We start from the raw sequence: 26,681 nt of genomic DNA, 5'->3' as shown, positions 1-26,681 counted from the left end.
ACCACGGCTGTCAGTCAATCAGCATTCAGGGCTTGAACCGCCCAGTTTATAATATAGTATAATTCCAAAAGCATTAAGAATGGTGATGTTATATTATATTTACATTCGTAGCATGTAAGACACGATATCCATTGTCCACTCATCTTTAGCCATCAGTGATCATCATCCATATGTATTGCTGCATTAACATGGACGGACGATAGCACATTTGGAGTGTATTGACTTAATGCATGACCACATGTCAATCTGCCCAGTAACTCTCATTGGTTTCTTGATAAGCATTCAGGAGATGTCGCAATCCACGGTCCGCCCTCATGAGGGGGGTGTGGTGCGACCTCGGTGAGAAGGTCCCCAAGGGCCCAGTTAGTGGGTGTGGTGCTGTGTTTACAGTTATTTCCATCTCACTCACTCACTCTCTCTCTCTCTCTCTCTCACACACACACACGCTGTTGTTCTGGACAGGCTCTTCCTGCTGGTCACAGTGTTTCCTGTGCTGAGCCGTTGATGGAAAGTGTTTTTTATATCCCTCCATGATGGTGTTGGAGAACACTCACCATCCAATCTGCTTCCTCTGCTGACCTGGCCGCTGCTAGGGAACTCACCATCCAATCTGCTTCCTCTGCTGACCTGGCCGCTGCTAGGGAACTCACCATCCAATCAGCTTCCTCTGCTGACCTGGCCGCTGCTAGGGAACTCACCATCCAATCAGCTTCCTCTGCTGACCTGGCCGCTGCTAGGGAACTCACCATCCAATCAGCTTCCTCTGCTGACCTGGCCGCTGCTAGGGAACTCACCATCCAATCTGCTTCCTCTGCTGACCTGGCCGCTGCTAGGGAACTCACCATCCAATCTGCTTCCTCTGCTGACCTGGCCGCTGCTAGGGAACTCACCATCCAATCAGCTTCCTCTGCTGACCTGGCCGCTGCTAGGGAACTCACCATCCAATCAGCTTCCTCTGCTGACCTGGCCGCTGCTAGGGAACTCACCATCCAATCAGCTTCCTCTGCTGACCTGGCCGCTGCTAGGGAACTCACCATCCAATCTGCTTCCTCTGCTGACCTGGCCGCTGCTAGGGAACTCACCATCCAATCTGCTTCCTCTGCTGACCTGGCCGCTGCTAGGGAACTCACCATCCAATCTGCTTCCTCTGCTGACCTGGCCGCTGCTAGGGAACTCACCATCCAATCTGCTTCCTCTGCTGACCTGGCCGTTGCTAGGGAACTCACCATCCAATCAGCTTCCTCTGCTGACCTGGCCGCTGCTCGGGAACACACCATCCAATCAGCTTCCAATACTGACTTGGCTGTTACTAGGGAACACGTTGTTCTGGGTGTCTTTATATATACCCACTTTCATGAGCACTCACATATTTTGCGTCGCTTTCATACACAAACTGAGTTGAACACTCTATCAACACCACCCTTGCTACTTATAATCTATCCTTATCTGAAAATCACTATTTTCTATTTAATATCTATTGTTGTGTTAGACTAGAGGCGTATAAAGATATGGGCGTCCGTGACGTTACAGTAAAGCTGCTGATGATAAGAGGTCTTTGAAAGAGAATGCAGGATTGTGTTGGGACCAAATATCCCACATATCTGCATATCAGGGTATCAATAAGAGAGGCATGTGCCCTACAGCTTTGACATTGCAGATAGATTCTGGGTTCCACCAATCCAATTGATTGCATCATTTCCAATCCCACTTATTTATATATACAGTATATATATATAATATATATATATATATATATATATATATTATATATATATATAAATAAACAAGTGGGATTGGAAATGATGCAATCAATTGGATTGGTGGAACCCAGAATCTATCTGCAATGTTAAAGCTGTAGGGCACGTCTTCACTATTATTCTACAATGTAGAAAATAGAAGGCATCAACACTATGAAATAACAAATATGGAATCATGTAGTAACCAAAAAAGTGTTAAACAAATAAAAATATCAAATCAAATCAAATGTATTTATATAGCCCTTCTTACATCAGCTGATATATCAAAGTGCTGTACAGAAACCCAGCCTAAAACCCCAAACAGCAAGCAATGCTGTAACGATCGTCGTGCAGGAAGGAAGAAGTGGACCAAGGCGCAGCTGGGAGCGAACACATGTTATTTATTACAGACTGAAATAACACGGTCAAAACAGAGCATAAACGTATCGTTACTGCTCCAACAAAAAGAGACAACAACCCACAAACATCGTGGGGGGAAAAGGAACTTAAATATGATTCCCCAATCAGAGGCAACTAGCGACAGCTGTCTCTGATTGGGAATCGACATAACCCAACATAGAAATACGCCCCAAAGCAAGGCTATACCAAAACATAGAAAATAAACTATAGAAATGCCACACCCTGACCAAAATAGAAGAGTTCACCTGGTCAGGGCGTGACAGTACCCCCCCTCCAACGGTGCGTACTCCCGGCGCACCAACCTAAAGTCTATTAGGGGGGGGACCCGGGTGGGCGCCTCACCCTCGGTGGAGGCTCTGGCCCCGGGCGTGTTTCTCCCCCTGCCTCCACCCTAGCCCTACCCCTCTGGCCCGGACTGGACCACGGTGGAGCGGCATGCTCAGGCTCCGGAGCGGAGCCGCCGACCGGAACAGGACTGGTCACCGGTGGACCGGACACAGGCCGTGCCGGACTGTGGACACGCGCCGTGGGCCTGGTGCGGGGGACAGGGACGGGCCGGACAGGACCGGGGACACGCACCACCAACCTGGTGCGGGGAGCAGGGACGGGCCGGACTGGCCTGGGGACACGCACCACCAACCTGGTGCGGGGAGCAGGGACGGGCCGGACTGGACTGGGGACACGCACCACCGGCTTGGTGCGGGGAGCCGGGATGGGCCGGACAGGACTGTGGACACGCACCACTAACCTGGTGCGGGGAGCAGGAATGGGCCGGACAGGACTGGGGACACGCACCACTAACCTGGTGCGGGGAGCAGGGACGGGCCGGACTGGACTGGGGACACGCACCACTAACCTGGTGCGGGGAGCAGGAATGGGCCGGACAGGACTGGGGACACGCACCACTAACCTGGTGCGGGGAGCAGGGATGGGCCGGACAGGACTGTGGACACGCACCACTAACCTGGTGCGGGGAGCAGGGACGGGCCGGACTGGACTGGGGACGCCTGGCAGCTCGGGACAGTCTGGGCAGTCTGGCCACTCCAGCAGTTCAGGGCAGTCTGGCCACTCCGGCAGTTCAGGGCAGTCTGGCCACTCCGGCAGTTCAGCGCAGTCTGGCCACTCCGGCAGTCTGGCCACTCCGGCAGTTCAGCGCAGTCTGGCCACTCCGGCAGTTCAGCGCAGTCTGGCCACTCCGGCAGTTCAGCGCAGTCTGGCCACTCCGGCAGTTCAGCGCAGTCTGGCCACTCCGGCAGTTCAGCGCAGTCTGACCACTCCGGCGACTGTTGACTGACGGGCAGCTCCGACGACTGTTGACTGGCGGGCAGCTCCGACGACTGTTGACTGGCGGGCAGCTCCGACGACTGTTGACTGGCGGGCAGCTCCGACGACTGTTGACTGGCGGGCAGCTCCGACGACTGTTGACAAACAGCCCTTGTGCCCCCCCCTAAAAAATTATTGGGGATGCCTCTCGGTCTCCCTAAACTCTTCCATCGCCCTGTAAATGCTCCTCCTTAACTCGGCCCATGTCCATCCTTCCTCTTCGTTCCTCTGCTGCTTGGTCCTGGTTTGGTGGGTTGTTCTGTAACGATCGTCGTGCAGGAAGGAAGAAGTGGACCAAGGCGCAGCTGGGAGCGAACACATGTTATTTATTACAGACTGAAATAACACGGTCAAAACAGAGAATAAACGTATCGTTACTGCTCCAACAAAAAGAGACAACAACCCACAAACATCGTGGGGGGAAAAGGAACTTAAATATGATTCCCCAATCAGAGGCAACTAGCGACAGCTGTCTCTGATTGGGAATCGACATAACCCAGCATAGAAATACGCCCCAAAGCAAGGCTATACCAAAACATAGAAAATAAACTATAGAAATGCCACACCCTGACCAAAATAGAAGAGTTCACCTGGTCAGGGCGTGACAAATGCAGGTGTAGAAGCACGGTGGCTAGGAAAAACTCCATAGAAAGGCCAAAACCTACGAAGAAACCTAGAGAGGAACCAGGCTATGAGGGGTGGCCGGTCCTCTTCTGGCTGTGCCGGGTGGAGATTATAACAGAACATGGCCAAGATGTTAAAATGTTCATAAATGACCAGCATGGTCAAATAATAATAATCACAGTAGTTGTCGAGGGTGCAACAAGTCAGCACCACAGGAGTAAATGTCAGTTGGCTTTTCATAGCTGATCATGGAGAGTATCTCTACCACTCCTGCTGTCTCTAGAGAGTTGAAAACAGCAGGTCTGGGACAGGTAGCACGTCCGGTGAACAGGTCAGGGTTCCATAGCCGCAGGTAGAACAGTTGAAACTGGAGCAGCAGCACGGACAGGTGGACTGGGGACAGCAAGGAGTCATCATGCCAGGTAGTCCTGAGACATGGTCCTAGGGCCCAGGTCCTCCGAGAGAGAGAGAGCGAAAGAGAGAAAGACAGAATTAGAGAGAGCACACTTAAGTTCACACAGGACACCGGATTAGACAGGAGAAATACTCCAGATATAACAGGCTGACCCTAGCCCCCCGACACATAAACTACTGCAGCATAAATACTGGAGGCTGAGACAGGAGGAGTCAGGAGACACCGTGGCCCCATCTGATGATACCCCCGGACAGGGCCAAACAGGCAGGATATAACCCCACCCACTTTGCCAAAGCACAGCCCGCACACCACTAGAGGGATAGCTTCAACCACCAACTTACCATCCTGAGACAAGGCAGAGTATAGCCCACAAAGATCTCCGCCACGGCACAACCCAAAGGGGGGCGCCAACCCAGACAGGAAGACCACGTCAGTGACTCAGCCCACTCAAGTGACGCACCCCTCCTAGGGACGGTATGGAAGAGCACCAGTAAGCCAGTGACTCACCCCCTGTAATAGGGTTAGAGGCAGAGAATCCTAGTGGAGAGAGGGGAACTGGCCAGGCAGAGACAGCAAGGGCAGTTCGTTGCTCCAGAGCCTTTCCGTTCACCTTCACACTCCTGGGCCAGACTACACTCAATCATATGACCTACTGGCGATTAGTCTTCAGTAAAGACTTAAAGGTTGAGACCGGGTCTGCGTCTCTCACATGGGTAGGCAAACCATTCCATAAAAATGGAGCTCTATAGGAGAAAGCCCTGCCTTCAGCTGTTTGCTTAGAAATTGTAGTGACAATTAGCAGGCCTGCGTCTTGTGACCATAGCATACGTGTAGGTATGTACGGCAGGACCAAATCGGAAAGATAGGTAGGAGCAAGCCCATGTAATGCTTTGTAGGTTAGCAGTGAAACCTTGAAATCAGCCCTTGTCTTAACAGGAAGCCAGTGTAGGGAGGCTAGCACTGGAGTAATATGATCAAATTTTTCTGTTCTAGTCAGGATTCTAGCAGCCGTATTTAGCACTAACTGAAGTTTATTTAGTGCTTTATCCGGGTAGCCGGAAAGTAGAGCATTGCAGTAGTCTAACCTCGAAGTAACAAAAGCATAGATTAATTTTTCAGCATAATTTTTGGACAGAAAATGTCAGATTTTTGCAATGTTACGTAGATGGAAAAAAGCTGTCCTTGAAACAGTCTTGATATGTTCATCAAAAGAGAGATCAGGGTCCGGAGTAAAGCCGAGGTCCTTCACAGTTTTATTTGAGACGACTGTACAACCATCAAGATTAATTGTCAGATTCAACAGAAGATCTCTTTGTTTGTTGGGACCTAGAACAAGCATCTTTGTTTTGTCCGAGTTTAAAAGTAGAAAGATTGCAGATATCCACTTCCTTATGTCTGAAACACAGGCTTCTAATGACGGCAATTTTGGGGCTTCACCATGTTTCATTGAAATGTACAGCTGTGTGTCATCCGCATAGCCGTGAAAGTTAACATTATGTTTTTGAATGACATCCCCAAGAGGTAAAATATATAGTGAAAACAATAGTGGTCCTAAAACGGAACCTTGAGGAACACCGACATTTACAGTTGATTTGTCAGAGGACAAACCATTCACAGAGACAAATTGATATCTTTCCGACAGATAAGATCTAAACCAGACCAGAACTTGTCCGTGTAGACCAATTTGGGTTTCCAATCTCTTCAAAAGAATGTGGTGATCGATGGTATCAAAAGCAGCACTAAGGTCTAGGAGCACGAGGACAGATGCAGAGCCTCGGTCTGATGCCATTAAAAAGTAATTTACCACCTTCACAAGTGCAGTCTCAGTGCTATGATGAGGTCTAAAACCAGACTGAAGCATTTCATATACATTGTTTGTCTTCAGGAAGGCAGTGAGTTGCTGCGCAACAGCTTTTTCAAAAATTTTAGAGAGGAATGGAAGGTTCGATATAGGCTGATAGTTTTTTATATTTTCTGGGTCAAGGTTTGGCTTTTTCAAAAGAGGCTTTATTACTGCCACTTTCAGTGAGTTTGGTACACATCCAGTGGATAGAGAGCAATTTATTATGTTCAACATAGGAGGGCCAAGTACAGGAAGCAGCTCTTTCAGTCGTTTAGTTGGAATAGGGTCCAGTATGCAGCTTGAAGGTTTAGAGGCCATGATTATTTTCATCATTGTGTGAAGAGATATAGTACTAAAACACTTGAGTGTCTCCCTTGATCCTAGGTCCTGGCAGAGTTGTACAGACTCAGGACAACTGAGCTTAGGAGGAATAAGCAGATTTAAAGAGGAGTCCGTAATTTGCTTTCTAATGATCAGGATCTTTTCCTCAAAGAAGTTAATGAATTTATTACTGCTGAAGTGAAAGCCATCCTCTCTTGGGGAATGCTGCTTTTTAGTTAGCTTTGCGACAGTATCAAAAATAAATTTCGGATTGTTCTTATTTTCCTCAATTAATTTGGAAAAATAGGATGATCGAGCAGCAGTGAGGGCTCTTCGATACTGTACGGTACTGTCTTTCCAAGCTAGTCGGAAGACTTCCAGTTTGGTGTGGCTCCATTTCCGTTCCAATTTTCTGGAAGCTTGCTTCAGAGCTCGGGTATTTTCTGTATACCAGGGAGCTAGTTTCTTATGACAAATGTTTTTAGTTTTTAGGGGTGCAACTGCATCTAGGGTATTGCGCAAGGTTAACTTCTATGTGCTACGCTAGCGTCCCACCTGCGGGACACAGCCAGTGAAATATCAGGGCGGCAAATTCAAAAACAACAAAATCTCATAATTCAACTTTCTCAAACATACAACTATTTTACACCATTTTAAAGATACACTTCTCCTTGATGTAACCACATTGTCCGATTTCAAAAAGGCTTTACAGCGAAAGTCAAACATTAGATTATGTTAGGAGAGTACATAGACAAAAATAATCACACAGCCATTTTCCAAGCAAGGACATGTGTCAATAAAACCCAAAAACACAGCTAAATGAAGCACTAACCTTTGACGATCTTCATCAGATGACACTCCTAGGACATTATGTTACACAATACATGTATGCTTTGTTCGATAAAGTTCATATTTATATCCAAAAACAGCATTTTACATTGGCGCGTGATGTTCAGAAAATGTATTCCCACCAAAACTGACGGTGAATGTGCACATCAATTTACAAAAATACTCATCATAAACGTTGACAAAATATCGAACAATTATTTAAAGAATTATAGATAGACTACCCCTGGATGCAACCGCTGTGTCAGATTTTAAAATAGCTTTACGGAGAAAGCACATTTTTCAATATTCTGAGTACATAACTCAGCCATCACGGTGAGCTATACAGACACCCGCCAAGTTCGAGGCAACCTAAACTCAGAATTAGTATTAGAAAAATTGGATTACCTTTGCTGTTCTTCGTCAGAATGCACTCCCAGGACTTCTACTTCAACAACAAATGTTGTTTTGGTTCCAAATAATCCATAGTTATATCCAAATACCTCCGTTTTGTTCGTGCGTTCAGGTCACTATCCAAAGGGTAACGCGTGAGCGCATTTCATGACAAAAAAATTCAAAATGTTCCATTACCGTACTTAGAAGCATGTCAAACGCTGTTTAAAATCAATTTTTATGCTATTTTTCTTGTAAAATAGCTATAATATTCCAACCGAACAATGTTGGATTCATTCAAAGAGGGAAAGAAAAAAATGCCGAGGTCTCTTGAAGGCGCATCTCCAGTCTCTCTGTCACCAGGCAGACCACTGACAAACTGTGCTGCTGTTATCTGCCCAGAGACAGGAGATGCCTCAATCCGGTTTCTGAAGGCTTTAGAGAGCCAATGAAAGCCTTAGAAAGTGTCACGTAACAGATCAGATGCTGTAATTTTGACAGAGATGCAACAGAAGGACTACAAATTGTCAGACAGGCCACTTCCTGCTTGGAATCTTCCCAGGTTTTTGCCTGCCATATGAGTTCTGTTATACTCACAGACACCATTCAAACAGTTTTAGAAACTTTAGAGTGTTTTCTATCCAAATCTACTAATAGCATGCATATTATCATTTCAGGGCAAGAGTAGTAACCAGTTTAAATCGGGTACGTTTTTTATCCGGCCGTGAAAATACTGCCCCCTATCCACAACAGGTTCAGACATGAAGGTCAGTCAATCCGGAAAATGTCAAGAACTTTGAACGTTTCTTCAAGCGCCCTGATGAAATTGGCTCTCATGAGGACCGCCACAGGAAAGGAAGACCGAGAGTTACCTCTGCTGCAGAGGATAATTTCATTGGGGTTACCAGCCTCAGAAATTACAGCCCAAATAAATGCTTCACAGAGTTCAAGTAACAGACACCGAGGAGACTACGTGAATCATAACTTCAGAGTGTTTTCTATCTAAATCTACCGATTATAGCATTGGTAGCATTGGATAGAAAACGCTCTGAAGTTATGCCTGTGAGTATGACATAACTGATATTGCAGGCAAAAACCCAAGGAAAATCCATCCGGAATTTTTCTTTTTTTTAGGTCACAGGCTATTTCAGTGCTAGCCTATGGGAAATATAAATAGATAGGACCCAGATTGCACTTCCTTTGGCTTCCACTAGATCTCAACAGTCTTTAGAAAGGGTTTCAGGCTTGTGCTTTGAAAAATGAGCAAGTAGTTTGAAAAACTACAAGGTGTCTCTCATTAGAAAAGTAGTCTTGTTGGCGCATGAATGAGGTGCGCACTCTTTGTTATTTATCTTCCTTATTGAACATACTATTCTTACATCGTTTGACTTGTTTGGACGAACTTTATCGGTAACTTTTTGAATTCGTTTGTATGCAAGTTGAACGAGTGAATTACTGAGATCATTGGTGCCAACTATACAGACTTTTTTGGATATAAAGAAGGACTTTATCGAACAAAATGGCCATTCATTGTGTAGCTGGGACCCTTGGGATTGCAAACAGAGGAAGATCTTCAAAGGTAAGTGATATTGTTTTATCGCTATTTGTGATTTTGTGACGCCTGTGCTGGTTGAAAAAGTATTTTGATGTGGGGCGCTGTCCTCAGATAATCGCATGGTATGCTTTCGCCGTAAAGCCTTTTTCAAATCTGACAACGCGGTTGGATTAACAAGAAGTTAAGCTTTTAAATGATGTATGACACTTGTATTTTCATGAATGTTTAATATTACGTTTTTTGTGTTTTGAATTTCACGCTCTGCAATTTCACCGGATGTTGTCATAGGTGTCCCGCTAGCGGTTCATGCGCCCAAACAGGAAAGATCTGTGAAGTTATTTGGATTTTTACAAATTATCTTTGAAAGACAGGGTCCTGAAAAAGGGACTTTTCTTTTTTTTGCTGAATTTATATGTTGATTCGTTTAAAGCTATGCATTTTCACCGGATGTTAGCCAAGTGGGACGAAATCGTCCCACCTGCCCTAGAGAGGTTAACACTTTTTTTGATTTTGGATACTACATGATTCCATATGTGTTATTTCATAGTTTTGATGTCTTCACTATTATTCTACAATGTAGAAAATAGAAATTAATAAAGAAAACCCCTCTTCCAATAAATGTGCTAGATTGAAATGTGTTCCATTTAGCGCCTGCTAAAACACAAAGGGTGACCCTGTGGGTTAAGAGGTTGTGGCCTGTCTAGCCCCTCAATGGTCCCTAGCTGTGCACCTGACCTCTTCACCCCAGACCAGCCCTGGTTCTGCTCGCCACACTGCCTTATTCAAAACTAGTTGTTTCAGTGTCTGAGTACTCCAGGGGAAATAAGTCTGACTACTTCCTTTATAGATTGTTATGTATGTTTGTATTGTTGTTTCAACATTATGTATTTGTTTGAACTATCTAGAACGTACACTACAGTTATAAAGTTTGGGGTCACTTAGAAATGTCCTTGTTTTTGAAAGAAAAGCACATTTTTGGTCCATTAAAATAACATCAAATTGATCAGAAATACAGGGTAGACAATGTTAATGTTGTAAATGACTACTGTAGCACTCACCAACACCAGTCTCAATGTCAACAGTGAAGAGGCGACTCCAGGATGCTGGCCTTCTAGGCAGAGTTGCAAAGAAAAGCCATATTTCAGACTGGCCAATAAAAAGAAAAGATTAAGATAGGCAAAAGAACACAGACACTGGACAGAGGAACTCTACCTAGAAGGCCAGCATCCCGGAGTCGCCTCTTCACTGTTGACGTTGAGACTTGTGTTTTGCGGGTACTATTTAATGAAGCTGCCAGTTGAGAACTTGTGAGGCGTCTGTTTCTCAAACTCGACACTCTAATGTACTTGTCCTCTTGATTAGTTGTGCACCGGGGCCTCCCACTCCTCTTTCTATTTTGGTTAGAGCCAGTTTGCGCTGTATCTGTGAAGGGAGTAGTACACAGCGTTGTACGAAATCTTGAGTTTCTTGGCAATTTCTCGCATGGAATAGCCTTAATTTCTCAGAACAAGAATTTACTGATGAGTTTCAGAAGAAAGTTCTTTGTTTCTGGCCATTTTGAGCCTGTATGTCACGCCCTGACCAGGTGAACTCTGCTATTTTGGTCAGGGTGTGGCATTTCTATGGTTTATTTTCTATGTTTTGGTTATAGCCTTTCTTTGTGTTTTATTTCTATGTTGGGCTCGGGGGTGATTTCCCAATCAGACAGCTGTCGCTTGTGAAGTCTGATTGGGAATCACATTTAAGTTCCTTTTCCCCCACGATGTTTGTGGGTTGTTGCCTCTTTTGTTTGAGCAAGTTAACGTTTCGTCTATTCTTTGTCTGTTTTGGTAACGTGTTTATTTGTGTCTAAATAAACATGTGTTCGCTCCCAGCTGCGCTTTGGTCCGCTTCCTTATCACCCGACGACGAGCGTTACACTGTAATCGAACCCACAAGTGAAGATGCTCCAGGTACTCAACTAATCTAAGAAGGCCAGTTTTATTGCTTCTTTAATGAGAACAACAGTTTTCAGCTGTGCTGACATAATTGCAAAAGGGTTTTCTAATGATCAATTAACCTTTTAAAATGATAAACTTCGATTAGCTAACACAACGTACCATTGGAACACAGGAGTGATGGTTGCTGATAATGGGCATCTGTACGCCTATGTAGATATTCCATAAAAAATCAGCCGTTTCCAGCTACAGTAGTCATTTACAACATTAACATTGTCTACCCTGTATTTCTGATCAATTTGATGTTATTTTAATGGACAAAAAAGGAGCTTTTCTTTCAAAAACAAGGACATTTCTAAGTGACCCCAAACTTTTGAACTGTAGTGTATTTGTCGAATGTTTTATGTTGTCAATTAAAATCAAACAATGAATGTGTCTCTGTTTTGCTTTCTCAACTTTAGCTGCTACTATATGACATGAAGAGTCCCTTCTCTCAGACCCCTTTCCCATTGCTTTTCTGGGAAATTCCTCTGTCACACACTGATCTTTACACCTTGCCTCTAAATCCGTCACTGATTAGAGTCGCATGTCCATAAAACACACAGAAATAACTATTTATCTACACTTGATGGATTGACAGGAAACCCATTCTTTACCATAATGAACGGCCCCTGTAAATTAGCTGCGGTCCTTTTAACCCACAGTGTGGAGAGAGCTCCGTCTTGCGACATTGACTGGAAAGATTTCTATGTTCTGTCAATGACCGACAAGGAAGTGAATTGTCTTGGTGAGCAGACTTCCCCGCTGGCCACAGGTTAAGCGCTGACCTCGGCCCCCGAACAGAAAGGAAGGAACCTCCTGCTGTAGCTACACTCTGCAGGTCGCTCCATGATGGGACTCCCTGAGAGTCAGTCTTTCCACTGTGTGTGTTGTGTGTTATGGACTGTATGTGCAAGCATGCCGGTGTGTGTTTGTGTTAGTGTGAGTGTTTTGTGCACGCTTGTGCCTGTGTCTATGTGTGAGAGAGAGTGTGTGTGTGAGCATGTGTCTGTATGTGTGTGTGAGAGAGAGAGAGTGTGTGTGTGTGTGTGTGTGTGTGTGTGTGTGTGTGTGTGTGTGTGTGTGTGTGTGTGTGTGTGTGTGAGAGAGAGTGTGTGTGTTTCCTCCTTCCTTTGCTAACAATGCAGCTCAGGAAATGTCAGGATAAAGACTACCAGGGTGTGTATCTCAGTTCACTTTGTGTTACTAGAGGGACAACACAACACGCACAGTCCTCATGAGCCCCAGGCAAGCCTAATTGCATATTCTGGACCTTACCGGGTCCTGGACCTAAGAGAGGTAGTGGCCATCCTATTGAAAGCTCTGCTATGTCCTTCTGGTTGGTGAGTGCTCTGTCAACCACATTGGAACTGGAAGAGGGTTGTGGATTTGACTCCATCTTCAGAGGGCTGTGTTCAGTTGGGTCAGGGATTTGACTCCCTCTTAAGAGGGCTGTGTTCAGTTGGGTCAGGGATTTGACTCCCTCTTAAGAGGGCTGTGTTCAGTTGGGTCAGTGATTTGACTCCCTCTTCAGTGGGCTGTGTTCAGTTGGGTCAGGGATTTGACTCCCTCTTAAGAGGGCTGTGTTCAGTTGGGTCAGGGATTTGACTCCCTCTTAAGAGGGCTGTGTTCAGTTGGGTCAGGGATTTGACTCCCTCTTAAGAGGATTGTGTTCAGTTGGGTCAGGGATTTGACTCCCTCTTAAGAGGGCTGTGTTCAGTTGGGTCAGGGATTTCACTCCCTCTTAAGAGGGCTGTGTTCAGTTGGGTCAGGGATTTCACTCCCTCTTAAGAGGGCTGTGTTCAGTTGGGTCAGGGATTTGACTCTCTCTTGAGGGCTGCGTTCAGTCGGTAAACAATGTGAGACAAACTGCAGCACGGTCTTAAGTATTTTGCTACACCCGCAATAACATCTGCTAAACATGTTGTATGTGAGAAATTCAATTTGATTTGATTTGATATTAATCCAATGGTTTAGATGATGGCTTTCTATGTGCAGAGGATGTCAGTGATTGGATATTGAGATACCCTGTGCCTTTCTTTGTGATTCTTCTTTGAAGTAAACAAAATGAGGAGTCAACATGGTACTAGTAAAGATTGTGTCACTGGACAGTTTATCTAATTTAGTGTAATCCGATCTGTGCATATTATATCACTCTCAATATTTGAGTTTAATAATGTTCAATTTACATTTTCAAATTGTATTTACTAATTTCATCTGGAGCCACTCACGTTTATGTTGTACAGACATACAGTACATGGAACAAAGGGCTTAGTGGGTTGTCAACTTGTTTGCAGCACACACTTCAGTCAGTGGTAGTAGTATCTAATAGCTCAAGGCCTTACTGACTACTACTTTTCTCAATTGCCAACATTGGAGTCTTTCTTGCAGAAGCCATTTTTCAACACCTCTAGCCTGTAATTTCAAGTATTTTCCATGACTGGAAAAGACCGCAAATAACATTCGTTGACTTAAACACTTGAGAAACTATTTATGGAACTCACTACCTGCCCAGGGGGGTTCTAACAGAAGCTCATTTTAACAGTTAAAATTTTAACAGTTAAAATCTGTCAAAGGAAGTCGATGAGGAATTCCTGATTCGGACCTCTGTTAAAGTCAAGTGCTCAAACAAAGGCTTGGCTGTGTTGTTTTAAAGCCATGGAGATAGAAGATACTGTATCTGGCTCTGTCTCTCTCCTTGGATGAAAGGCCATTTGTTGAGAGGTCCGTGTCTCCGCTGTCCATGTCAACCTTCTTCAGCTCTGGAGTAAAGACCCTGTCATGGTTGAGTTGACAAACAAAGACAGAGTTTTGCACACTCAGAGAAACATTCAACTACTAAGTGGAGCGGGATTATGAATGAAGTTGTATTGAATTAATATTGTACACTCTCAGGAAAAAAAGTGCTATCTATAACCTAAAAGGGTTCTTCGGCTGTTCCCATAAGAGAACCCTTTGAAGAACCCCTTCAGATTCCAGTTAGGACCCTTTTGGGTTCCACATAGATTTCTACCTGGAACCAAAAAGGGTTCTCCTACGGGGACAGCCGAGGGAACCCTTTTGGAACCCGTTTTTCTAAGAGTTTAGGTGCATGATTCGATAGTTCAATGTTTTTGCTTTAGCAACGTTCACAGGTCTTTTGGGGATTTGCATGTCTTGTATTCCTGGTCGCAGTGCATGCTGCGGACATAGAAGTCAACTTCTAGTTGGGTCAGTCACGCTTTCTGGTAGGTCTCATGGTATAGAGCATCCTCAAGTGGAGCGTGTCTCCATCATCATGGTGGGTAGGACGTCTGGCTACTGACGCGCAGGAGTGTGTAACAGAAAAGTGTACTGACACAACAGCCACCTCTTGTGACCACTGTCAGTCGGCTAACCGTATAGCTGACCAGCAAGTCAAAACAATAGCCCAGCTTTAACCCTGTGGTTAGTGTGGTATGCTGACTCATGACACGTCATGTGACCTCAATCCAAAAACAACAGCAAGGCCAGGTGACCTCACTTGCTGTCTGATGTTTCCATAGAACAACAACGATATATGATTAAAAAACATGTTGTATATGGTTTGCAACACCATTTCCTTGATTGGTCAATACTGAATGGTAACGGATATTTTCTTACACGATCACACACACAATTTCTGTGATTTATGTACAGTGTGGTTAATATTGTAATGGAGATACATGTTGACGGTACTGTAGCCTACATGGTGTGATGACTTGCTTTAAGATTACCTCAAACCTACTCTCACTATCCCTCTGTCTGTCTGTCTGTCTGTCTGTCTGTCTGTCTGTCTGTCTGTCTGTCTGTCTGTCTGTCTGTCTGTCTGTCTGTCTGTCTGTCTGTCTGTCTGTCTGTCTGTCTGTCTGTCTGTCTGTCTGTCTGTCTGTCTGTCTGTCTGTCTGTCTGTCTGTCTGTGTCTCCCTCCCTCTCTCTCTGTCCTTCTCTCTTTGTCTCTCTTTCTCTCGCTCTCTTTCTCTCTCTCTCTCTCTCTCTCTCTCTCTCTCTCTTCTCTCCTATTTAAAATGTAAATGTCACTCTGGGAGGCGGCTGCAAGGCTAATGGGCCCGGGGAAAGTAATAACCACTGGGTTCAAAAGGAGTCTTGCTTCGACCCACTTGGAGGTGACCCTGGAGCTTTCATTCCTCAGTCCTTAACGTCTGTTAGTACATAAGAGATTAAGGGAAGCCCTCATTAGATTCCCCCTTCCATCAGTGTCACAATGGTATTTTAAAAAATATACAAATTTGTACCCGGATCAAAGACGTATAAGATTTTCAAAGTAGCAAAAATAATAAACAGCAATTGCAATTCCCTAAAAGGCATTTTTATGTTCATTGGAGTGTCACCTATGCCCTTATATTAGTTATATTCATTTTTATTGTGATTCATATGAATGTACCCTAGTAAAATGTCATTCAGTTTAACACTTAAGTGTTTTAAAAAGAACAAGTAATTTGATGTCCATTTTTCATAATCACAAGGTTATATATCCATGCTTAGACTGGCAGAAATATAACTACCCAGAAGAAATGACATTATTTTATTTTGAATACCACATATTTGATGTGTCACGGGTACAACTCAAGATTTGTTTAAGGTTTTTTTCAAAAACATTCTGCCTTACACTGAAAAAAAATGCTAAAATCTATGAAAATATTTTTCACTCCATTCTTTGAGATTTGTTTTTGTCTTTCTGAGTCAACAAAAGAAAGTTATTGTATTTTAATATAAAATACTGGTGTTATACTGTATGACAATATTTTGTTACCCTGAGTGATATTGATTAAATGTGATTACTTCAGCAATAACAATAATGATCCTATGAACTATTATTAGTAGCAGCAATAGTATTTTATTTTCGCTATTTTTGAAGTTATAAAACTGTGTAAAAAACAGGATAATATGTTTAAAATGTGCAGGCTAGCTGAATTTAGATCTCTTCCATACTAGAGAGAGAGAGAGAGAAATGACCCATACGCCACACACATAAAGAACATGGGTTTCACTACAACATAGTTTAACTGAGACATGAGGTACAATTTAATTCACGTAGGATTAAATCAGCATTGAATATTTCAAACAAAGCATTAATAAAAAAATGCAGAAACATTATGTAAAAAAAAAACTGTAGTTTTGCTTAAAATCATCACGAAACAGTGGATATCTTTCTCAAAGTAATATCATGACTTTACATCGTTTTTCCTTTTGCAGCCGCTTGCAACGCTTTGATTCCTTTTTCACATTTTCTGGAGTGGAAGATGCAAGTGGTTGCTCCAGTGTTTGAGATTGAGGCTCAAGGGATTGCTCTAGTTCTGGAGTCCAGGACTCAGATGGTTGCTCCAGCTCTGGAGATGCAGGTTCATGTTGTACTTGTACAAGTTGTTCAGGGTGCTGCTCAAAAAGAGTTTCCTTCAGTGGATACTGGAGTTAAGTTCATCACCACATTCATTTGTTAGATTTTTTCATGGCGTCTCCTCTGATTTAGTCTTATTTTTTCACCTATTTTTTTCAGCATCAGATTGTGTCGTTGTATGGATCAGTGGATGATCAGGATTGGCATCCTTCTTTCTTCGCTGATAGCTAAAAAACCAACATTTAATAGTTATGACACTGGCACATAATAGGATTCACATCCATTAAATGTTGTTAGTAGTCTATTAATAGTAGGTTAAGCAATGATAACACTTAATCAAAGTTTAAAAGTTAAATCAATTCCCTCTCCCTTTCTTTCTCAAACATGTTTTGTTACTATTTCATTGCTAATGTTAGTTATAATTACTTCACTGTAATTTGAGCCTGCGGCAACACTTTACATTGCATTAAGTTGCATTATTACATGATAGTTAATGCTGTAATCTACAGTGTAATAGTGCAACTTAATGTTAAGCGTTATCCACCCAGCTTTATATTCCAGTATATCCTATTCTGTTGCTGACAGTAGCATAAAACCATGAAAACAATACCTTGCTTTTCTTCTGGCTAGTCTTTCCTCCCTAGCAACTGGATCTGCGTTAATCTTTTGTCTGTGCCGTGCAGCCCTCTCCTCATTAGACAACGGCATCTACAGTATAAAGATAATTTGCCTTGAAATACCTTAAAATGCCATTAAATAGTTAAAAATGATAATATTCAGTATTCATACAACAAGAACTTATGAATTGCATGATTAAATGTTGTAAACTAGTGAAAAAAATGGGATAACAAAGCTACTTTCATTCAGCATAACGGGTGACATTGTGGTATAAAATGAAACTTTTGTTGTGCTGAAGGACAAAAGCGTGATACTGAAGGACGGATTTCATACATAAACATATTTAAAAGGCAGTTCCTTTGCCACCTATATAAAGTAATGACCATTACCCATAAAGATTATCTTTACTTTTCATATTTAATATAGCTTTTTATAAAATAATAACAGTAAAAGTATGTTTTCTGTGTTGTACTGAAGGACATGCGTTTTTGTTACAAAGGTTACTAGAGGATGAAAAGGTGAAATCATCAAATATTTCAGAGAGATTTACTCACCTCATCACATTGATAGAGGGTCTTCAATGGGTCTTCTTTGTGATGTCACACACTGTCACATGATTACCATCATGTGATATGCTTTAAAATGGCTTTTTACCTGAATGACACTGATGAAGCGCAAAAGTCCGGACAAAAGTTATTCAAGTTTTTAAATATTTTTTAGATACGATATGTCGCCCATTATTCTATATATTGTTGCAAACTCTAACACAATTATGCATTGGGTGTTCATTTCTTTTTTTAAGATTAATTTCTACATTTTAAAAACACTTTTGTCATTAGAATATTAACCTGGACAGTTACATTTAAGGACATTTTGACACTTTAGAGGTCAATAACTCCCTTAATTTAATAGTTTGCAACACAAATATTTCTGGGTCAAAAGAAGGGTAAGCGTTGAGCGATTTAATATTATATTTATACATAGTTATCTTTTTATGTTAAATGAATAGCCTTCGGACACCAAATTTACACATCTCGTCTTTGACCCACCTTTATTTAACAAGGCAATTCAGTTAGGAACAAATTCTTATTTACAATGACGGCTTATCAGCCAAACCTGGGCCAATTGTACACCGCCCTATGGGACTCCCAATCACAACCGGAAGAGATACAGCCTGGATTCGAACCAGAGACTGTAGTGATGCCTCTTGCACTGAGATGCAGTGCCTTAGACCGCTGCGCCACTCGGTATGCTCCATTTAAGGATTGTAATTTTGTAATTGGTTTATATCTGGTACACAAAGAACTCCCTTGGTCGCTGTGTCTTTGGGGACTTTAGGGCCCTATAAAATATGCAATAAAATATGCTTGTATAGAACAAAGGAGAACACATTGGTGCTCAGTAGTGATTGGGTTTTTCGTATGCTTTGATATGAGTAGACTATCAGTTAAAACTAGCATGAGCCATATCTCCCTTTACGTCACTCATTGTGCCTATACTTTACATGCTGTTCTCCTTGTTGTTGTCTTTATAGTAGGATTGATTGACATACCTAGCCTCTACATTGGAAAAGTGGTTACAGGGGATCCCTCCCTTCATCCAGCCAGTCAGCCAGCCAGCCAGCACTATGCTTTCCCTTGGGAGCACCTCCTAGGCTTCCCTCAACAACAATGACTTTGTTTCAATGGAGAAGAGCAAAGGGGCGGAGGGGGCAGCCATAGTGCCCGGAGGTGAGCTTTAATGAGGGACTCTGTAATTAGCTTTGGACATTTTTGTCCGGTTGCCACTTGCAAGGTGTTTTTTTTTCTGGGGCTACAGTAGAATTTCATTAAAAGTGGCCCTGGCCCTCCTACAATTGGTCAGTATGTGACAGAACACCTCAGAAATATCAAGTTTCATAAGCATTTTCCCTGCCTTAGAGGCTCATACAAATAACCTTTCGGCCCAAAGATGGGTATCTTTCTTTGGTGAGATCTAAGAAAATGGCTTGGCTCGTGGAAACGTCATACAGGAAATTTTGGATCTTCAAACAGTAGATCTTGGAACTTCAAACAGGAGACCTTGGAACTTCATACAGGAGACCTTGGAACTTCATACAGGAGACCTTGGAACTTCATACAGGAGACCTTGGAACTTCATACAGGAGACCTTGGAACTTCATACAGGAGACCTTGGAACTTAATACAGGAGACCTTGGAACTTCATACAGGAGATCTTGGAACTTGTTTTCAGTTTCTTTCTCTCCTTTCCAACTCTCTTCTTTTTTACAACTCCTCAGTTTGAGGAACAAACACAGCCAATTAGGACTTCATTCAGTCAACAGCATGGCCTGGACCACTTCAACCACTTCTGGGGACCCTCCTCTGCAGGCTCATCCAATCCTCAGTTCCCCCCTCTGTGTTGCTGGTCTCTCATGCCTGCCTAACAAGTGTAAATTAAATGGTGGGACAGCAGCCATTTTGGAATCCGCATGTCCTTTATCTTTCCCCACCAGGAAAAACGTTACGTTTCACGTGTTAGGGCTGTTGTATCACAGCATTGTGTACAATAGTTGGCCATGAAATCTGGGCCTGCCTGAGGTGTAGCCTAGTCAGGGAATTAGGCTGTGATGTCACAGATTCCCAGGGGGCTATTGTGGTTCTTTGTGACACTCACTGGGAGTTGTGGGAGTAAATCGTAGGGATTAGTGGGATTTTGTTTGAGGGGTACTTCATTGTTCCCAAACCACCCCTCTTAGCATTCTACCCCCAGACTCACTCCCCAATCTGCCCCACATTATACGTTCGCTGGCCCTATGTCATCCCTCATTCACCACTCACTCTCTCCAACAGAACAAAAGTAGAGTGTTTTATGTGGGATTCCAGTTTTGGATGGGGGAAAGGTTGGAATTACTTTTGTCTTGTCGCTTGTGCAGAGGCCTCTATCCGCCTACTTTAGATAGAGGTTGATTTCCGTCCTGTCGCAAAAAAACCTAAATGATAATTGTTTAATTTCATTACGACCGTTTTTCTGTCATGCATACACATTTTGCTCTCAATTCTCAAAATGGCCTCCAGGATCAATAATGGGAGGGGAAGGGTTAATTGCGTACATTAATCACAGGCACTTTATTGAGAACCGGAGAGCCGGCAACTTTCGGACAAAAGGGTTCTCTTTTGTTTATACATGCTTTTGGACTTCCTTTTTTCATTCAATTTCATCTTGTCCACTGTAATTCATTTGAATGTAAACTGAGCTTTACTATTGTCTTTATACAGGGCTTGGTTTGAAATGCTTTCCATTTAAACAGTGATGTGTGGAGTGTATGGGGGTCTTTAACTAGCCTGAGTATGCAAAACAGACCACATTATGTCACTGGAGCCCACCCTCACGTCACCACTCTTGTATTGGCAGGTGGATTATAGGGGAAAATTGTCACGCCCTTCCTCTCTGGCGCTCGAGGGCACACCTGTCACCGTCATTACGCACGCATCAGTGCTCATTGGACTCACCTGGACTCCTTCAAATTTTGATTGCCTTCCCTATATCTGTCTGTTTCCTCTGTTTCCTCCCCATGTCAGCATTATTGTCATTTCCATTTCCCCTGTCCAGACGCTGTCCGTATTCTGTTCCTGTCTGTGGTTATTAACTGTTCACTCCCTGTACCTGCTTCTCGTCTCCAGCGTCCATCCTTACAAAAATAGGATCTTGTGGTACGCTTTGTCACTGGGAGGTCCTAAATGAGTCACTGTGTATAGACACTTAAGGGGCTTGGGAAAAACTATTTAAGGAAACTGGACAAGTTAATTCCTTGTCTGGGTGGTCTTGACTTGTCTCGGTGGTTGTAGTGTTAAGGCTGAATGAAATAGTTGCTTTTTGCTCTGTGGTAGTGGCATCTGAATTACCATCTCCTTTCAGAGGTACGGATGATTGCGATGACCAGTCAGTTAGCATCCAGCTATGCTTCACCTACCAAACTACCAGCTGTGACCACAACTCTCCACCTTCTTCCAAAACACCATCATCCACTTCCTTCCACATTCTCCCTGGAACAATGGCCCCCCAATTCCCCCAGCCTCTAGCCCAGTTTCCCAGAACAGGCTTGGCTTTACCTCAGCTAAAGTGAAACTGTGTGTCCAGAACCCATTGTCTTCCCACTCTGGAGAGACAGGAAGGCTGCAACATTGAACAGGTCGTCCTGTTCCCCTCTCCTACACCTCTCTCTGTCTCCTCAGCAGCGTTGAGCGATCGCTCCTATCGTAGGCCCTGATTCCATCGCATTTCCCCACTTGATGTAGATCAGTATCTCCAGTTGTACATCCCGGGATGTAGTCATTGATGTCAGTGATGCAGCTGTAGTCAGTGATGCAGCTGTAGTCAGTGATGCAGCTGTAGTCAGTGATGCAGCTGTAGTCAGTGATGCAGCTGTAGTCAGTGATGCAGCTGTAGTGCAGCGGTAGTCAGTGATGTCAGTGATGCAGCTGATGTCAGTGATGCAGCTGATGTCAGTGATGCAGCTGATGACAGTGATGCAGCTGTAGTCAGTTATGTCAGTGATGCAGCTGTAGTCAGTGATGCAGCTGTAGTCAGTGATGCAGCTGTAGTGCAGCGGTAGTCAGTGATGTCAGTGATGCAGCTGATGTCAGTGATGCAGCTGATGACAGTGATGCAGCTGTAGTCAGTTATGTCAGTGATGCAGCTGTAGTCAGTGATGCAGCTGTAGTCAGTGATGCAGCTGTAGTCAGTGATGCAGCTGTAGTGCAGCTGTATTCAGTGATGTCAGTGATGCAGCTGATGTCAGTGATGCAGCTGATGTCAGTGATGCAGCTGTAGTCTGGAATGTCAGTGATGCATCTGTAGTCAGTGATGTTTGTCATGCAGCTGTAGTTAGTGATGCAGCTGATGTCAGTGATGCAGCTGTAGTCAGTGATGTCAGTGATGCAGCTGTAGTCAGTGATGTCAGTAATCAAATCAAATTTCAAACAAATGTATTTATATAGCCCTTCTTACATCAGCTGATATCTCAAAGTGCTGTACAGAAACCCAGCCTAAAACCCCAAACAGCAAGCAATGCAGGTGTAGAAGCAGCTGATGTCATTGCTGTCAGTGATGCAGCTGTAGTCAGGTTCCTACCAGTACCTCCATATAGGCTGGCTAGTATCTAGTCATGGAAGTCATTTTTCTATCCTTCCTAGTTCCTACCAGTACCTCCATATAGGCTGGCTAGTATCTAGTCTTGGAGGGCTGTAGTGTCTGCCAAGTTCCTCCATGTCTCAGCAATTCATTGATTACAATGAGCTGAGTCTCAGCAATAGATTAGATTATAGGCGGCATCTGCTGATTTCAAGGCATCAGTGAAAACTTCCCCGATGACCTTGTCCTAATTCCATCAAATAATTTGCAGTGATGCAAGCTCTTAAGACCATATGTGTGCAATCCAGGTGCTGTGTCTTTAAGTTATGGCAGAGCTGGCCTCAAATAGTACAGTATTGGAAATCTTTCTGAGACTGTGAATGTTTGCTTTAGCCTACCTGGACTCTATAGCAGGGATCATCAACTAGATTCAGCTGCGGGATGGTCGGGGACCAGAACATAATTACAAATCATTTGTAGACAGCAAATTTCCCTCAACAAGCCCAAACAGATATAATATTTGACTAAAACATAATAATTTCAAACCTTACTTACATTTGTATATGTTCACGTGTCTCTATATGTGTGGAAATACTTGGGAACAGATTTCCTAAATTAATATCACCTGGAGCTAATTTCATGGTGTTTTTACAGTCTTTTATGTCCAACAATGAAAATTACAAAAAATAATAACTTGGGAGGCCAAGTGGTTAGGGAACCGTGCTCTATAGGCTCTTTAGTGCAAAGCAACATCTACTAGACCCTTATTTCATAGCTAATCAGAAACCACATGACACCTCCCCACCCAACTAAAGTGCTGATGAATGACATGAGCTAATAGCCACAGAATGTCTCCCATAATTGACTGAGATTTCCTGGCTGTAGATTTCCTGGGTTTTAAAAGAAGATAAGTTTGACATAAGCTGAGGGCTTTGTCAGTTGAACTTGTCTCCGGTTGCCTCGGAATGCAAGTGATTAAACAGAACTGGATCCCTGAGAAAGAGAGAGAGCGAAAAAAGGCCTCTTTGAAACTACAGAGCTTGTTGAAAAGACTGGTCCGTGTCTGCCAGTGACTTGCAGCACAGGCTGGGGAGAGTTGTTGCATGTGGGGAGCGAAGTATGGGGAAACTTATGTGCAACGTATGGCGTAACGTTTTCTGAGTGTATTTATTAGTATTATTGTGGTGGTCTTTCCCTCTGGTGAGGGAGGTCTGGTACAGAGGCATGTCCCTCTCCCTCTCTGCTCCCCACAGGAGCTTGTTCTTCAAAGCCAGAGAGAGCGGGAGAAAACGTGCACACACATGTGAGCCTGAACCCAGGGAGGGTGTGTCTGTATCGTTTTACACGGATGGGAGTCAGGAGGTAGAACAAGTGGGAGGGGGGACTTCCTCTATCCATCAAAAAGTGAGCTCAGCCCTATCCACTGGCCTCTAGGCTCTGAGCCAACAGGAAGCCGAGTATAGCAGAGTACCAAGAGGAGTCCTAGGATAGCAGAGTACCAAGAGGAGTCCTAGGATAGCAGAGTACCAAGAGGAGTCCTAGGATAACAGATGAGTCCTAGGATAGCAGAGTACCAAGAGGAGTCCTGGGATTGCAGATGAGTCCTAGGATAGCAGATGAGTCCTAGGATAACAGAGTACCAAGAGGAGTCCTAGGATATCAGATGAGTACTAGGATAGCAGATGAGTCCTAGGATAACAGATGAGTCGTAGGATAGCAGATGAGTCCTAGGATATCAGATGAGTACTAGGATAGCAGATGAGTCCTAGGATAGCAGATGAGTCTTAGGATAGCGGATGAGTCCTAGGATAACAGATGAGTCCTAGGATTACAGATGAGTCCTAGGATAGCAGATGAGTCCTAGGATAGCAGATGAGTCCTAGGATAGATAGCAGATGAGTCCTAGGATAGATAGCAGATGAGTCCTAGGATAGATAGCAGATGAGTCCTAGGATAGATAGCAGATGAGTCCTAGGATAGCAGATGAGTTCTAGGATAGCAGAGTACCAAGAGGAGTATTATGTATTGTCCTCTTGTTTAATTCAGTCTTAGAAACCTCCTTCTTTTATAGCTGTTACACCCATCTCTCAGTGCTGAGCCGTGAGTTTCCCTGTGTGTCTTCCATCCATGTTGCTGTTTATCTCTATCCCTGTGTGTCTTCCATCCATGTTGCTGTTTATCTCTATCCCTGTGTGTCTTCCATCCATGTTGCTGTTTATCTCTATCCCTGTGTGTCTTCCATCCATGTTGCTGTTTATCTCTATCCCTGTGTGTCATCCATCCATGTTGCTGTTTATCTCTATCCCTGTGTGTCTTCCATCCATGTTGCTGTTTATCTCTATCCCTGTGTGTCTTCCATCCATCCATGTTGCTGTTTATCTCTATCCCTGTGTGTCTTCCATCCATGTTGCTGTTTATCTCTATCCCTGTGTGTCTTCCATCCATGTTCCTGTTTATCTCTATCCCTGTGTGTCTTCCATCCATTCATGTTGCTGTTTATCTCTATCCCTGTGTGTCATCCATCCATGTTGCTGTTTATCTCTATCCCTGTGTGTCATCCATCCATGTTGCTGTTTATCTCTATCCCTGTGTGTCTTCCATCCATGATGCTGTTTATCTCTATCCCTGTGTGTCTTCCATCCATCCATGTTGCTGTTTATCTCTATCCCTGTGTGTCATCCATCCATCCATGTTGCTGTTTATCTCTATCCCTGTGTGTCTTCCATCCATCCATGTTGCTGTTTATCTCTATCCCTGTGTGTCTTCCATCCATCCATGTTGCTGTTTATCTCTATCCCTGTGTGTCTTCCATCCATGTTGCTGTTTATCTCTATCCCTGTGTGTCATCCATCCATGTTGCTGTTTATCTCTATCCCTGTGTGTCTTCCATCCATGTTGCTGTTTATCTCTATCCCTGTGTGTCTTCCATCCATGTTGCTGTTTATCTCTATCCCTGTGTGTCATCCATCCATGTTGCTGTTTATCTCTATCCCTGTGTGTCTTCCATCCATGTTGCTGTTTATCTCTATCCCTGTGTGTCTTCCATCCATCCATGTTGCTGTTTATCTCTATCCCTGTGTGTCATCCATCCATGTTGCTGTTTATCTCTATCCCTGTGTGTCTTCTATCCATGTTGCTGTTTATCTCAATCCCTGTGTGTCATCCATCCATGTTGCTGTTTATCTCTATACATGTGTGTCTTCCATTCATGTTGCTGTTGATGAGGCATTCTAATGTCACTTCTGATTCCATTCACAAGGCTGGGGAGAGCTGAAGACCACTGGGGAGCGCTGAAGACCACTGGGGAGCACTGGGGAGAGCTGAAGACCACTGGAGAGCGCTGGGGAGAGCTGAAGACCACTGGGGAGCGCTGGGGAGAGCTGAAGACCACTGGGGAGCACTGGGGAGAGCTGAAGACCACTGGGGAGAGCTGAAGACCACTGGGGAGCACTGGGGAGAGCTGAAGACCACTGGGGAGCGCTGGGGAGAGCTGAAGACTACTGGGGAGCACTGGGGAGCACTGAAGACCACTGGGGAGAGCTGAAGACCACTGGAGAGCGCTGGGGAGAGCTGGAGACCACTGGGGAGCGCTGAAGACCACTGGGGAGCACTGGGGAGCACTGAAGACCACTGGGGAGAGCTGAAGACCACTGGGGAGCGCTGGGGAGAGCTGGAGACCACTGGGGAGCGCTGGGGAGAGCTGAAGACCACTGGGGAGCGCTGGGGAGAGCTGAAGACCACTGGGGAGCGCTGGGGAGAGCTGAAGACCATTGGGGAGCGCTGGGGAGAACTGAAGACCACTGGGAAGCGCTGGGGAGCGCTTAAGACCGCTGGGGAGTGCTGGGGAGAGAGCTGAAGACCACTGGGGAGCACTGGTGAGAGCTGAAGACCACTGGGGAGTGCTGGGAGAGCTGAAGACCAATGGGGAGTGCTGGGGAGAGCGCTGAAGACCACTGGGGAGCACTGGGGAGAGCTGAAGACCACTGGGGAGTGCTGGGGAGAGCGCTGAAGACCACTGGGGAGCGCTGGGGAGAACTGAAAACCACTGGGGAGCGCTGGGAGAGCTGGAGACCACTGGGGAGCACTAAAGACCACTGGGGAGAGCTGAAGACCACTGGGGAGCGCTGGGGAGAGCTGAAGACCACTGGGGAGCGCTAGGGAGAG

The 26,681-nt window shown here is 44.3% G+C and overlaps 1 protein-coding gene across 5 annotated transcripts in view; it reads left to right on the top strand.

The window, feature by feature from the left end:
* Nucleotides 1-26,681, top strand: part of LOC115161333 (tensin-1) — a 289,463-nt gene that overhangs the window by 33,613 nt on the left and 229,169 nt on the right. The window contains exon 1 of one of the 5 annotated variants that reach the window (XM_029712240.1): nucleotides 12,649-12,774. The exons of the other annotated variants lie outside the window; for them this stretch is intronic. Within the exon in view, the coding sequence (XP_029568100.1) occupies nucleotides 12,760-12,774 (15 nt within the window). The 5' untranslated portion in view covers nucleotides 12,649-12,759. Of the gene's footprint in view, nucleotides 1-12,648; nucleotides 12,775-26,681 lie in introns of those variants that run through there. 5 annotated transcript variants of the gene reach the window in all.

Source organism: Salmo trutta, chromosome 24 (assembly GCF_901001165.1).
Source record: "Salmo trutta chromosome 24, fSalTru1.1, whole genome shotgun sequence".
Classification (NCBI taxonomy): domain Eukaryota; kingdom Metazoa; phylum Chordata; class Actinopteri; order Salmoniformes; family Salmonidae; genus Salmo; species Salmo trutta.
This window is presented reverse-complemented; position numbering and strand designations above follow the sequence as displayed.